Raw genomic sequence first — 15257 nt, 5'->3', positions numbered from 1 at the left:
ATGATCCGGCGGCTCTGGGCTCTGGTGCGGTGGATGCTGCCAGCCGTTCAGTGTGCCGACCGGACCCAGGAGCCGGTGAAGAGCCCGGAGCGAGGCCTGGTGCGGCCTGGGATCCGGTGGATGCGGAGAGGAGATCCGAAGGGGAGCTCAGCGGTTCTGAGGAAGATGCGGTCCATTCATCCCTGCCTGGATCTGGATTGGCGGCTGTGGGTCCCGGCGAACGACTGCAGCCTGGTGAGTTAAATTCAGGGGCTGTTTCTTTGTCTTCGTTAGTCTCTCTGTTTGAGGGGTTTCGGGACCAGGGGAGTGGCGTTTCTGTTTTGGCGGAGAGGGGGTTTGGGGCTGCAGGGCTTAACGTGGGGTCTTTGGGGGGTTCCCCGGGGGCTGATGGTGTTGTCGGTATGATGTTGTCCGGTTTCAGGGAAGTGTTGGCTCGTTGTGAGGCGGGGTTGGTCGCTAGGACTTCGGCGCCACCTTTGGCTGCTTGGTCGGGAATGCAAGGTGAGGCATCAGGGAGCGGTGTCGACCCCGGGGGTGGTAGATACGAAGCTGCTGGGGTCCCCCCGCAGGTGTTTACGGTGGCTGGGCCGCAGGTCTCTGGAGTCGCGGCCGCAGTGCGATCGGCGGTGGTGGGTTCTGTTAGCTCTGGTTCTGAGGCTCTGAGGGGGGAAGCGGCGGCGGATCACGCTGGGGTTGACGGCGGAGATAAAGGGGTTACGGGGTGTGATGGTGTGCGTTTGGCAGACGCTGCAAAATGCGAGGTTTATGTGTGCTTCGAGGGGCCCTTGGGGGCTCATCTGAAGCCAGAGGTGAAGGAGCGCATTTGGGGGGGCGAGTATGTGGAAATATTTTCTTTATTACCGTTGGAGAAATTCAACTTAGATAAAGTTCGGCCAGATGAGAGTAAGAGGGAGGAGGAAGAAAAGCGGCGATATCGTTTGATTCCCCGCTCATTCTCTAATTGGCTTCAGGCATTTGCCATTTTGGCAAGCGTTATTGGAGAGAAGTCGCCTGAGCATTGTTCCCCACTTTTTTGTTACTTGGATGCCATAGGGGAAGCTCAGAGGGTTTATGGGGGCATTGCGTGGTTACGTTATGACGAGCAGTTTCGTCAGCGTATGGCGGTTAGGCCATCTTTGCGGTGGGACCATAAAGATATCGGGCTGTGGATGAAACTCATGACTCCCGTGAGGACCACGGCTCATCCCTTTCAGGGGGGGGCCGGAAGTGCAGCTACGGTTGCGCAGCCGGCCGTGCTTAGAAAGGGCTATTGCTGGCAGTTTAATGAGGGATCGTGCAGGTTTGGATCCGGCTGCCGATTCCGTCATGAGTGCTCGGGTTGTGGGGGGGCCCATACATTGTCCCGGTGTTTCAAGCAAGGGCGGGGGAGAGGTGGTGACACTGGAAAAAGGGAAGTCGCCGGTGAGGGTAGGAAGGATGTTGCCGTTTTTAAAGCGGTACCCTGATCAGGCGACGGCGACCCTGTTGCGGCGGGGTTTTTCGGAAGGTTTTTTGATCCCCTGTCTATTGGTGGTAGTTCCTCCAGCGGCGGATAATTTGAAGTCGGCGCGGTTGCATCCGGAGGTTATCAGGGCAAAGATTGACAAGGAGGTGTCCTTGGGCCGCATGGCTGGCCCGTTTGTGGACCCCCCTATGCCTAATTTGGTAATTTCGCCGCTGGGTGTTGTTCCCAAGAAGGAGCCTAATAAATATAGACTCATTCATCACCTGTCTCATCCGCGGGGGGGTTCGGTCAATGATGCTATTGACCCAGGTTTGTGTTCTGTTTCCTACACTTCTTTTGACGCGGCGATTTCATGGGTGCGGCGGTTTGGTCGGGGTGCCCTGTTGGCAAAAACTGATATTGAGGCGGCGTTTCGCCTTTTGCCGGTGCATCCTAGTTGTCTCCGATTGCTGGGTTGCAAATGGGAGGGGTGCATATTTGTTGATCGTTGCTTGCCTATGGGCTGCGCCATTTCCTGTTCTCTATTTGAGACTTTTAGTTCTTTTCTTGAATGGGCGGTTAGGGATGTTTCTGGGCTCGCATCTGTCATCCATTATTTGGATGATTTTTTGTGTATTGGCCCTCCGGGTAGTTCCATCTGTGCGTCGCTACTGAGCACGGTGGAACATGTGTTTGAGCATTTTGGCGTTCCTTTGGCTTCGGATAAGACGGTGGGTCCCACAACGGAATTGTGTTTTTTGGGAATTATTGTTGATACTGAGGCCATGGAATGTCGTTTGCCGCAGGATAAATTGGAGGAGCTCTGGGGGTTGGTGAGTTCGGTGGGTCAGTGCAGGAAGATTCGGCTTCGGGAATTGCAGTCGTTACTAGGCAAGTTAAATTTCGCTTGTCGCATCATGCCCATGGGGCGTATATTTTCCAGGCGTTTGGCGGCGGCCACGGCTGGTGTGGCGGCCCCGCATCACAGGGTTCGGCTGCGAGGTGAGCTACGGGATGATTTGGGGGTATGGAGGTCGTTTCTCGATTCCTATAATGGAAGATCACTTTGGTTGGATGGGGTCGTGTCCAATTTTGATTTGGAACTCTTTACGGATGCGGCGGGCTCGGCCGGCTTTGGGACCTATTTTCAGGGTCAGTGGTGTGCGGGTTCGTGGCCTTTGCAATGGCGGGAGGAGGGTCTGTTGCGCAATCTGACGTTACTGGAGCTTTTCCCCATCGTTTTAGCTGTTTCTTTGTGGGGTGCTGTTTTCCGGAATAAACGGATTCGTTTTCATTGTGATAATTTGAGCGTGGTTCATGCCATTAATCGTGTTTCGGCCACGTCTCGGCCGATGGTTCGTATGTTGCAGCGGTTGGTTTTGGACTGTTTGGGTCTCAATTGTTTTATTTCGGCTGTACATGTTCCGGGTGTGGATAACTCTGTTGCTGATGCTCTATCTCGTTTTCAGTGGGACAGATTCCGTCGGTTGGCACCAGAAGCGGAGCAACGCGGTATCGATTGTCCGGATCACTTGTGGAGCATTGCCTTGCCTCTTCAGCGGCCTTGATTCAGAAGTCAGTTTGCGCGTCCACTTGGGTTTTCTATGAGAAGGTGTGGCGGGAATGGCTGGAGCTGGTGAGTGAGGTGGGGGATGGTTTAGGGGTGGATGACGCCCTATGCCTCCTGCTTTATTTCAGCGGCAGGAATTTTGAAAGGGGTGTTTCCGCAACTTTGATGTCTCGCAAGCTGGCGGGGTTGGCTTTTCATTTAAAACTGGCGGGGGGTCGTGACGTGACGAAGGATTTCCTTGTTCGGCAGGCTATGCGGGGGTACAGAAAAGGCCGTTCCATCCCTGATTCTAGACGGCCGGTTTCTTTTGAGGTTCTTCAAGTGGTGGTTGGCCAGTTGGATTGTGTTTGTTCCTCATTGTATGAGGCGATTTTGTTCCGGGCGGCTTTTGTGCTGGCATTTTTTGGGGCCTTTCGGGTTGGGGAGTTGGTTAGTCAGACTAAGTGGGGCGAGGGTGGTTTGGCCGTAGATGAGGTGGTCTTGATGGGTAGTGGGGTGCGAATTTTTCTGCGCAAGTCAAAAACGGACCGTTTGGGTCGGGGTACCTGGGTGGAATTGGCTGAGATTCCGAGTTCTCGGATTTGTCCGGTACGGGCGGTTAGGGAATTTCTCGAGGTGAGACCTGACCTTCCTGGGGTTTTCTTTTTGCATACGAATGGGATGGCTCTGTCTCGATTCCAATTTGGGGCAGTGTTTAAACGGTGTTTGCAGTCTGCCGGGTTGGGTGTGGAACATTACTCGTCTCATTCGTTTCGCATTGGGGCAGCTACGGAGGCCGCCCGCTGGGGGTTAGGTGATCAAGTGGTTCGTCGGATTGGGCGTTGGGATTCGGATAGGTTCAAGTTGTATGTGCGTCCTCAGTTCTTGTGATTTAAAAAAAAAAAAAAAGAGTTTTGGTGTTGTTGTGTTGGTCTCTGTGGTACTTGTATTTTTGTTAACTTTGTGTGTTTGTTTGTTTTGTGGGGGCCTTTGTGGTGAAGGTTCTACCTCCTCCCTTCTTTTGTGTGTTTCTTTGCAGGTTCCGAAGGCTGCTTGGTATGGATCTTGGGCCACTCATATGTTTTTTGGGGGGCTAAGAGGGCGGATGTTCGTCCAGAGGGTCGGCAACTGGGATTTGAGAGGGGGGAGGCGATGCTTCGTTGGCTTGGAGTGCCGGGAATGTTGTGGTCCAGGGTGGTCCCGGAAATTCATCACTATTCCCGTCTGGACCGGCCTCCTGATGTTTTGGTATTGCATGTGGGGGGTAATGATCTCGGGTTGCGCTCCATGCGGGAGGTTATCCGGGACATCAAGTTTGATTTTTTGCGGATTCGGTCTTTTTTCCCGGACACAGTGCTGGTATGGTCGGACATAGTGGCCCGTGCTTATTGGCGTATGGCCCGTTCCGTCGAAAAAATGAATAGGGCTCGAGTTAAGGTGAATAAGGAGGTGGCGTGTTTTGTGGTGAGGAATGGTGGCCTAGCAGTCCGTCATAGGGAGCTGGAGGTGGAGTCCTGGCGGTATTTGCGCTCGGATGGGGTGCATCTTAATGCAGTGGGGATTGATCTGTGGTCCTTGGGCCTGCAGGATGGTATCCAACGTGGATTACGTGTGTGGCGGGCTACACGAGTGTAAGGGTTCACACTCGTGTGCTGTGGCAGGGGTCGATGGGTCTTTGAAGGCGGTGGTGGAGTGACAAGTTGAGGAATTATGGGTTGGGCCCATCGTAGGTATGGGTGTCCCTTCCCAATAAAAGGTCATATTGGTAATGTGGGAGTTCATTTGGCTGTATCTGGGTTAAAGTAACAGTAGTATTGTCCCCGAGGCGGTGTAGTAGCGGCTGGGGGCCTTTCATTGAGTAATAGATACAGCCGAGTTGGTGATGGGAGTAATGGTGCCTTCAGAGACCTTGGACCCGGGTGGTAATGTACTAAGATATTATGTTGAGTTATGTTAAATAAATGGCTGCTATGGCCGGTTTTACACCAAAAAGTGAGTTGCGTGTTTATTTGGGGGGGAAGGTTTTGAAGGGGTGGTGGTGTTTTAAAGGGGGTAGGTAAGTATTAGCCTCGGGATTCTGCAAGTCCAACAGTCATGTGCAAGATATCAGCATTTTAAAAAGCACTTTAGCAACATCAGGTTTCTAAAATGTCTGTGTGCCACTAAGCATCACTGATATGCTGCGATTCCTAAAGAATGACACCCAACTTACCCCATAAATTGGGCTCCAGGGCCACTGTTTTATATTCCTGGGGATTTGTCTTGGAATTATTTCATCCATTAAAAGAAGATATTTGAATTCATATAATTGGACAACTGGAATGTTTTAGTAAGAGGAATGAGAAGGCTGGAAAGGGCATAGAAACACAGAGCCTGATAACAAAGGAACAGTGGGAGATACAAAATGAAGAGGGCTGAAGGTTATTCAATCAACATAATAACTGCCGTTGTGTTTGCGTTCCTGGAATCTCAAATCTGTTTCAGATGGAGTGTTTTCAAGCATATGCCATACAAAATTCATTGTAGGTCAATAAAGCTTTGATTTTTTTCCCCAGCTTATGGGTAGCATGAGCAAAAATGCAGGCTAATGTAGCAACCAAAATGCATTCTAATGCAGGCCTTAGTTCTACTTTAACATAGAAAGTTTAGATGTAGAAATGACAGTAAATGTTTTTTTTTTCTTTTTGTAAACTATCACCATCATCAGCAATGATGGAAGCCATGGCTATGTATTAAATAGAGATGCTAATGAAGAGCCGTTGCTAATAATTGTGTGTCCACATGGGGCTTCCAGACCCCCTACTCTCCTTTGGTCATTATTCAGATATATATGGAAAAATATTTATTTTGATTATGATATGCTGTTATACGCATTGGTTATGGTTTGGAGTATATGAGTATGAGGTTGATTTTAAAGGAGTTATTACATTGCTTCTCCGTGCTTACTTTTTAGGAATGTTTTAGCTGGAAAATGTAAAGCCCAACTGTAATCCAGGGCTGTCCTGTGCACTCTGCAGTGTTAACTCTAACAATGTAATTGGTAAGTGTGTTAGGACTACAAACACACCCCATATGGAGAAAAGGAGAGAAGAAAGTTTTCTGCAGTTCTAATATATTTTCAATCCTAAGGTGACAATGCTACAATGCTACTAGAGATGAGCGAATTATTCAAAAATTCAATTCGGCTGATTCGCCGAATTCGCGGAATAAATTCGATTCGAGGCGAATTTATTCGCTGCGAATTTAACGTGTAAAAAGGGTGTTTCTAGGCTTCAGAGAGCCTTTTTATTAGTGCAGAACACTGTACCTTTAATTTAAATGCCCTTGGAGTCTGCTGGGGAAGAGAAATAATACTGTCAGTCAGTATGACATGCAGATGAGTGCCGTCGATCTTAGAATCACCGCACACTTCACTCATTTGGGCAGTCACAGGGCCAAAACCAGAGTGTGGAGCCACAGTGTGGCGGTGGAGGCAGCAGCAATGGGAGGCCATACAGCACCCTATGACAAAATGGAACCTACCAGCAGTGTGAGGAGACCTGAAAGTGGCACGTGGCAGAGTGTGGCGATGGAGACAGCAGCAATGGGAGGCCGTACAGGGACCCATGACACACTCTGGACCTGGCAGCAGCATGAGGAGCGGGTACAGGGGCCCATGACAGATTACGGGCCTGGCAGCAGCATGATGAGTCGGTACGGGGGCCCATGGCAGATTACGGGCCTGGCAGCAGCAATGGGAGACCATACAGCACCCTATGACAAAATGGAACCCACCAGCAGTGTGAGGAGACCTGAAAGTGGCACATGGCAGAGTGTGGCGATGGAGACAGCAGCAATGGGAGGCCGTACAGGGACCCATGACACACTCTGGACCTGGCAGCAGCATGAGGAGGCGGTACAGGGGCCCATGACAGATTACGGGCCTGGCAGCAGCATGAGGAGTCGGTACGGGGGCCCATGGTAGATTACGGGCCTGGCAGCAGCAATGGGAGGCCATACAGCACCCTATGACAAAATGGAACCCACCAGCAGTGTGAGGAGACCTGAAAGTGGCACATGGCAGAGTGTGGCGATGGAGACAGCAGCAATGGGAGGCCGTACAGGGACCCATGACACACTCTGGACCTGGCAGCAGCATGAGGAGGCGGTACAGGGGCCCATGACAGATTACGGGCCTGGCAGCAGCATGAGGAGTCGGTACGGGGGCCCATGGTAGATTACGGGCCTGGCAGCAGCATGAGGAGGCGGTACAGGGGCCCATGGCAGAGTGGCGAAGCGTAAGCAGCTAAAATTGAAGGCCATACAGAGGCCTATGTTAAAAAGTCCCCCCAGCAGCAGCGTGGGGAGACGACTAATAGTCGTCTCCCCACGCTGCTGCTGGGGGGACTTTTTAACATAGGCCTCTGTATGGCCTTCAATTTAAGCTGCTTACGCTTCGCCACTCTGCCATGGGCCCCTGTACCGCCTCCTCTTGCTGCTGCCAGGTCCAGAGTGTGTCATGGGTCCCTGTACGGCCTCCCATTGCTGCTGACTTCATCGCCAGACTCTGCCATGTGCCACTTTCAGGTCTCCTTACACTGTTGGTGGGTTCCATTTTGTGATAGGGTGCTGTATGGCCTTCTATTGCTGCTGCCTCCACCGCCACCCTGCGCCATGTGTCTCTGTCGTCTGCTCACGCTGCTGACGGCTTCCGCTTTTTAACCTAGGCCTGTGTATGGCTTCAGAATAATGCTGCCTACACCGCCACCCTGCGCCATGTGCCTCTGTCGTCTGCTCACGCTGCTGCCAGGTCCATACTGATTCATGGCCCCCTGTACCGGCTCCTCATGAACGTGGTTCAGCGGGTTTGCATCACTTAACGGCAAATCGTTGACAAACGCTAAGACGTTCAGTGTTGTGCGCATTAAGCCAGACACTAAAGGGCAGCACAGACCTGTTATTACTCGCTCAAGCATGGCTGAACAAAACCAGTCTCTACCACAAATTGGACCCAGACCTGCCCAGGGTCTCGTAAGTAGATTGCACGGAGGAGTAGAGTTCGTTATTGGAATTAACTGTGAGGGACTTTTAAACCTAGGCCTGTGTATGGCCTTCAATTGAAGCTGCTTCTGCTCCGCCACTCTGCCATTGGACTCTCGATAGTCGACGACTATCAAGAGTCCAATGGCAGAGTGGCAGAGCAGAAGCAGCTTCAATTGAAGGCCATACACAGGCCTAGGTTTAAAAGTCCCTCACAGTTAATTCCAATAACGAACTCTACTCCTCCGTGCAATCTACTTACGAGACCCTGGGCAGGTCTGGGTCCAATTTGTGGTAGAGACTGGTTTTGTTCAGCCATGCTTGAGCGAGTAATAACAGGTCTGTGCTGCCCTTTGGTGTCTGGCTTAATGCGCACAACACTGAACGTCCCAGCGTTTGTCAACGATTTGCCGTTAAGTGATGCAAACCCGCTGAACCACGTTCATGAGGAGCCGGTACAGGGGGCCATGAATCAGTATGGACCTGGCAGCAGCGTGAGCAGACGACAGAGGCACATGGCGCAGGGTGGCGGTGTAGGCAGCATTATTCTGAAGCCATACACAGGCCTAGGTTAAAAAGCGGAAGCCGTCAGCAGCGTGAGCAGACGACAGAGACACATGGCGCAGGGTGGCGGTGGAGGCAGCAGCAATGGAAGGCCATACAGCACCCTATCACAAAATGGAACCCACCAACAGTGTAAGGAGACCTGAAAGTGGCACATGGCAGAGTCTGGCGATGAAGTCAGCAGCAATGGGAGGCCGTACAGGGACCCATGACACACTCTGGACCTGGCAGCAGCAAGAGGAGGCGGTACAGGGGCCCATGGCAGAGTGGCGAAGCGTAAGCAGCTTAAATTGAAGGCCATACAGAGGCCTATGTTAAAAATAATAACATGTTTGGGGCATGATTCATGGCGGATTTAGTCAGTTGTGTCAGGAACTGGTGGTTTGAAATCCAGACTAATCCACGCCTGATTCATTTTCACAAACGTGAGTCTCTCCACACTTTGGGTGGACAGTCGTGTCCTCCGCGGAGTTACAATACCTCCTGCCGCACTAAACACGCGCTCCGATGCCACGCTACTGGCCGGGCATGACAGCCTTTCAAGGGCAAATTCAGCTAGTTGGGACCAAAGGTCAAGTTTCGTTGCCCAGTAGTCAAGGGGATTGTCTACCTCGGTTGGCAGGGTGCTGTCCAAGTAGGCCCGAGCCTGTTGTTTGAGGTCCTGCTCCAGGTCCACCTGATGCTGCTGCTGCTGCGGCTGGTTAGTAGTTTCCTCACTGCGCTGGTGAAGAAAGCTACTCATCATCGACTGCAGACTGAGGCAGCCGCTGCTGGTGGAGCTGCCACTGCTCCTACCACCCCACCCCTCCCCTGCTGCCATGGCAGCGGAACGCGAGCGCACAGGGCCCACAGTGTCTGAGGATGGACGTTGGCGCAGAAAGGCAGAGACCAACTGACTACATAGGTGGTTTTTATAGTACTTTATTTTGGCCTCCCTCTCAGCAGGTGTGAAAAAGGCCACCATTTTTGAACGGTAGCGAGGGTCCAACAAGGTGGACAGCCAAAAGTCATCCCTCTGTCTGATGGTTATTATTCGGCTGTCGCTACGCAAGCAACCGAGCATGCTATGGGCCATTTGTGCCAAGGAATGCGAGGGACTCCCTGCCTCCATCTCCACAGCATACTGCCACGGTGCGTCTGGGTCCTCGGTCTCCTCCTCTACCAGATGCTCCTGCTCCTCCACTCCTGTCCGCTGAGTGGAAAAACCACCCATTTCACTCAATAATTCTTGAGCACCAATGTCCTCCTCTACCTCCTCCTCTTCTTCCTGTCCTGCCCCCACAGGGGTCATGTGGCGTTGAGATCTGTGCGCCACGTCTACCGCACCCTGACCAGCCATTGTTAACCGCATTTGTTCCAGGACGTGCAACAGAGGAATGACGTCGTTCATCCCATAGTCCTGCCGACTCACGAATAGCGTGGCCTCCTCAAAGGGCCTGAGCAAGCGGCAGGTGTCACGCATGAGCTGCCAATGGCTGACATCTAAGTTACACAGGGGAGTACCTTTATCCGCTTGTAACATCAGGAAATCGGTGATGGCCTTTCACTGTTCGTAAAGGCGGTCTAACATATGTAGGGTTGAATTCCACCTTGTTGCAACGTCGCAGATCAGGCGATGCTGTGGAATTCCGTTCTGCCGCTGCAGCTCAAGGAGGGTGTGCTTTGCGGTGTAGGAATGGCTGAAATGCATGCAAAGTTTACGTGACATTTTAAGGATGTCTTGCAGTGGGATGGTGGATTTTAGGAACCGCTTGACAACCAGATTGAACACGTGAGCCATGCATGGCGCATGGCACAACCTTCCTTGACGCAGAGCAGACACCATGTTCTTTCCGTTGTCGGTCAACATGGTTCCGATTTTCAGTTTGCGCGGAGACAGCCATCTGTCGATTTCTCTGTTCATTACACTCAGAAGTTCCTCCCTTGTGTGACTACGTTCGCCAAGGCATACCAGGTGCAGCACAGCGTGACACCGTTGCGCCCTGCACATGTGATATGCCGGTCGGGTAATGGGACTTGGCACGGGGGTGGCGGCTGAGGACACGGCGGAAGAAGAGGTGGTAGAGGCGGACATCTTTGCTGGACCAAGGACGTGCAAACGTGGAGGCAAAAGCGGCGTGACCTGTCCAAGTTGCTGGTGCGGCTGTGCCGGCACCACGTTCACCCAGTGGGCCGTAAATGACATGAACTGTCCCTGACCGTAGTTACAGCTCCACACGTCGGCGCTGCCGTGCACTTTGGCAGAGACCGACATGCTCAAAGACTGGCCCACCATCTCTTCTACATGTGAGTGCAGGGCTGGCACTGCCTTTTTGGCGAAGAAATGCCGGCTTGGCACTCTCCACCGCGGCTCGGCACAAGCCATCATTTCTCGGAAAGGTGCTGAGTCCACCACTTGGAAAGGGAGGGACTGCAGCACCAGCAACTTGGAAAGGAGGACGTTCAGCTTCTGCACCATCAGGTGCGTGCTCGCAAACTGTTGTCTCTTGGAAACGGATTCCAAGAAAGACTGCTGACGGAATCCGTGAAGAGGAGTAGCAGGAGAAGGAGCATCTGAACGAGCGGAAGATGCCAACGAGCGACAACTCCCCTCAGCAGAGGTGTTGGAGCCTTGACTGGCTGATAGAGGGCGCTTGACATCGGGTGACGGAGCAAGTAACGGAGCGGGTGATGGAGCGGGGGCTGGGGCAGGCAGAACCGCCGTATCTTTATCACGGTTTTCCCAGGCCACCGAATGGCGACGCTGCATATGCTGACGCAACGCTGTAGTCCCAACATGGGCCCCCTGGCCACGCTTGACTTTCTGGCCACATAGTCGACATACGGCTACGTTTACTTCCTCGGGCGGCTTGACGAAAAATTGCCACATCGCCGAGTAGGAAACTTTGCCCCCGCTACTCCTCACTGGCTGACTGCTACTTCCTCCGTGCACACCGGCACCACTACTGGCCGTGGTGGTAGGCTGCAGTGGTCTCTAGACCGGCTACCGAGCCACTCTCCTTGCCAGTACTTCTTCGCCTGGCTGCTGAAGAGGCGGATGTCTCCCCCCGTTCCTGACCGCCCTCTGTTTGCTCTTCCTCACTGTACAGTGGGGCTGAGCCCACAGCATGCGATACTTCGCTTGGTGAGGGAACACCAAAGGACAGGGGCAGGTAGAGGACACGTGATTTCAGTGGGCTTGCTCCCGGGCCATGCCAACTAACGGTTGTGTCTGACGTACCCACCGACCGTTGGCTGTAGGTGTCAGAGGTGACCTGGGAAGAGGAAGACGACCGAGTCAACCAATCGATGACGGCAGGGTTGTCGGTGGAGACACGACCGCTGGATGACACCGGGAGCACTGGCCTCTGGCTGCGACTAGTGCTGCCTCGACCCCTTCCTCTGCTGCCACGTCTGCTCGCTCCTGAAACATTGCCTCCTCTGCCACTCCTCTGCGTGTTGTCTGACATACTCTTTAATTCAATAGTGGTTGTGAAGCAGAAAGTAACGATTCTGTGTCCCTGAGTAACAATTCTGTGTCCCCGAGTAACGATTCTGTGTCCCTGAGTAACGATTCTGTGTCCCTGAGTAACGATTCTGTGTCCCTCAGTAACAATTCCGTGTCCCTGAGTAACGATTCCGTGTCCCTGAGTAACGATTCCGTGTCCCTGAGTAACGATTCCGTGTCCCTGAGTAACGATTCCGTGTCCCTGAGTAACGATTCTGTGTCTGTCCCTGAGTAACGATTCTGTGTCCCTCAGTAACGATTCTGTGTCCCTGAGTAACGATTCTGTGTCCCTGAGTAACGATTCTGTGTCCCTCAGTAACAATTCTGTGTCCCTGAGTAACAATTCTGTGTCTGTCCCTGAGTAACGATTCTGTGTCCCTGAGTAACAATTCTGTGTCCCTGAGTAACGATTCTGTGTCCCTGAGTAACGATTCTGTGGCCGTAAAGTCTCTGTGGCCCTAACTCTGTCCCTAATACAGACAGGTCTGTCTCTCTTGAATGACCGGAGGCTAATGGAGAATTCTAAGATGGCCGCAATTTATAGCTCCACCATTACACAGTGCTGGCTGGCTGGCTGCTGATTGGCTAATGCGATCACATGTCATGAATGAATGCATTATGGGTCAGCGCGCCTTGTCTGCGCGCCTTCCCAGAGATCCCCGCTCCGTCGCCACACATGTCGCCGCCATTTTTGGGAAAATTCGATTCGTGCATCCGAAGTTTGCTAATTTTCGGATTCGGCGCGAATCGAATTTTTCCTGATCTTCGAAACGAATTCCACTTCGCCATGTTCGATTCGCTCATCTCTAAATGCTACTCTTTCTTGGATACAATACAGCCAATGAGATTCAACCAAAGGTAGGAAAGTAATGCAAAAGTTTTCATAACATTTTTATTAACTTACATAGGTTATTCAAATTTCACTTGTTGGTAGAGTAACCCTTTCTCTATAGTAATGCTTCTTCTTCTTTATCATTGCAGGTAAATAATGGATTTCAAGCAGAAGCAACATGCTGTCACGGCTTTCTTAACAAAGGAGGGGTGCAGGGTGTCCAACATCCACAGAAGGCTACAGAATATTTATAGAGATGACACATTGACAAGTGCAATGTACACAGATGAATGAAGATGTTTAAAGAAGGGTTAACCAACACTGAAGACAAACCACACAGTGGGAGATCATCCACATCAGCCAGCCTGCACCCTTCCTTCCTAAAGAATTCAATGGTGACACATTGATTCTTCTTGAAATCTATTTTTAGTGCATTGAAACAGAAGCAGAGTCACTCTAGAACAAGAGTTACCCTACCAGCATGTGAAATTTGAATGACCTATGTAAGTTATGCCCACTTTTGCATTACTTTCAGAACAGCACTCATGTTACTAGCAGGATCACCAGTTAAAAATTATGGATCAACATCTGAAGAATAAAGAAAACAAATGTAGCCACCACAAACAAGAACTGGAAAGCTGCAGTATAAACAATTTAGTTTTTAGGTTTAGATGGAATTTAATAATTTTTTTTAATCTCATTGTTAACTAGTTCCTGCCCAGCCTATAGTAAAATGACAGCTGAGCAGGACTTCTGTCAGTCTGGGGGGATCTCATATGATGTTCTCCAGGATCTCGACCTCACGCGTGCCCGTGGGGCCACTCTGGCACCGGCTGTGTCCATCAAACTGATGACTGATCTGTGTACTGACCTGCTGCCAGTACCATGTGACTGCTGTGATGAATCACAGCAGCTCATATGACAATAGTAAACAATGGATGGCTTCCTTCATGCCATCCATTGTATACAATTGTGTTGCTAGCTGTGACTGGTCACAGTGATCACTGGACTGGGCCAATCACAGCCCATCTGTGTCATGTGATTACCTGTGGCCAATCACAGCTAATCACAACAAAACAAAATGAATGAATCAATTTCATTCAGTAAAATGCTTGCTTTTATCATTCAGTAAAATGCTAGAAGCAGTCATAATGGGCTCTCTGAAGCCACCCTGACTTATGCACTCCTGGGACTACAGCTGAATGTGAATTGTTACTGTTCCATGAGCTGATGCATGAGGAATCACCAGAGCCCTCATTTACCTACTTCCCTGCTCCTCCTGTAAGCCCTATGATTGATGACAAGGATTCTCCCAAGCCATTACTGTACACTGTAACAAAAATGTCAATGACAAGACATTGCACACTCCCCAAGCAAAAGTTCAGAGAAGAGCCACAAGTGGGAGATATGCAAAAGGGATTCTGAAAAGGCGATAGGAAGTCTTTGTGGGAAAGTGATGCTAAGAAACTACTTTAAGTTTTATGAGGCTCATTAAACCAGAATGTAAAGTTTTGTCAGTTGTTACTAAGTATCGAGGAATTTCAATAATTTGAAAGTGTTTTTCTACTTTTACTAATAAAATGGATAACATTTATATTAGGCAGATAACATTTGTATTAGGCAGGGTAAAAACAAGAGTATAAATCTCTCCAACCTCACACCTGCTCAACTGTTTGAGAGTTCAGCAGTAACAAGTGCCATTGGAGCTCCTCTCTGTCACATCTCTGTGAAATATCTCAGTTCAATGTAGAAGGCCTTTTTAAAGTACATTTGTATATGTGTTCAGACGTCACACAGTCTGACTTATTTTCTATTAGAAAGTATCATATGTAAACTGCAACTGCTCAAAGCAACTGATCAGACTCTTTCACAGATGTGACTGTCGTCTGGTTGACATGGGTTTGTCAACTTTGAATGTCACCATTACTCTATACACCCCCTCATTAAATTAATTTAAATTCCTTCAACAGGAAGAATGTAGCATATTGTAAATTATGTGAAAGCATACTAAACATTTTGCTTCAATTTTTGCCAGTATTATAAAATTGCAATGGTCCTAACTGATCATGTTTTGTTCTGCTGCAGTGAAATGTCTTAAATGTCAGATTTGAAGGATTCCTTTACATCAAAGTAGAAATGAAAATAAATTATGCAAAGCTTTGCTTAAAATACTGAATTTTACATTGTATAAACTTATTCATGCTATGTTGTAGTAACAGTGGGTTTGATTTACTAAGGGCTGTTCACTATACACTTGAATTTTCCCTTAGCTTAGTGAATAAGGCGAAGCTCTGCTGACTTCTATCATCCAATCATGTGCAAGCAGAAATGCTATTTTTTCCCTTGTACATGTTTGGGTATT

General features: G+C 50.3%; 1 protein-coding gene across 1 annotated transcript; it reads left to right on the top strand.

The window, feature by feature from the left end:
* Positions 1–404: 404 nt before the first annotated feature.
* On the top strand, positions 405–3012 carry LOC149467233 (uncharacterized). Its single transcript, XM_089672071.1, has 2 exons — positions 405–1422; positions 1538–3012. Exons 1-2 carry the CDS (start codon positions 405–407, stop codon positions 3010–3012), a joined length of 2493 nt encoding a protein of 830 aa, XP_089528197.1.
* Positions 3013–15257: the final 12245 nt, after the last annotated feature.

The sequence above is a fragment of the Staurois parvus genome, unplaced genomic scaffold (assembly GCF_062004578.1).
Source record: "Staurois parvus isolate SC_StPar_1 unplaced genomic scaffold, SC_StPar_1.0 ptg000118l, whole genome shotgun sequence".
NCBI classification, from domain to species: Eukaryota; Metazoa; Chordata; class Amphibia; order Anura; family Ranidae; genus Staurois; species Staurois parvus.
The sequence above is the reverse complement of the archived record's forward strand: the minus strand, read 5'-3'. Positions and strand labels throughout refer to the sequence as shown.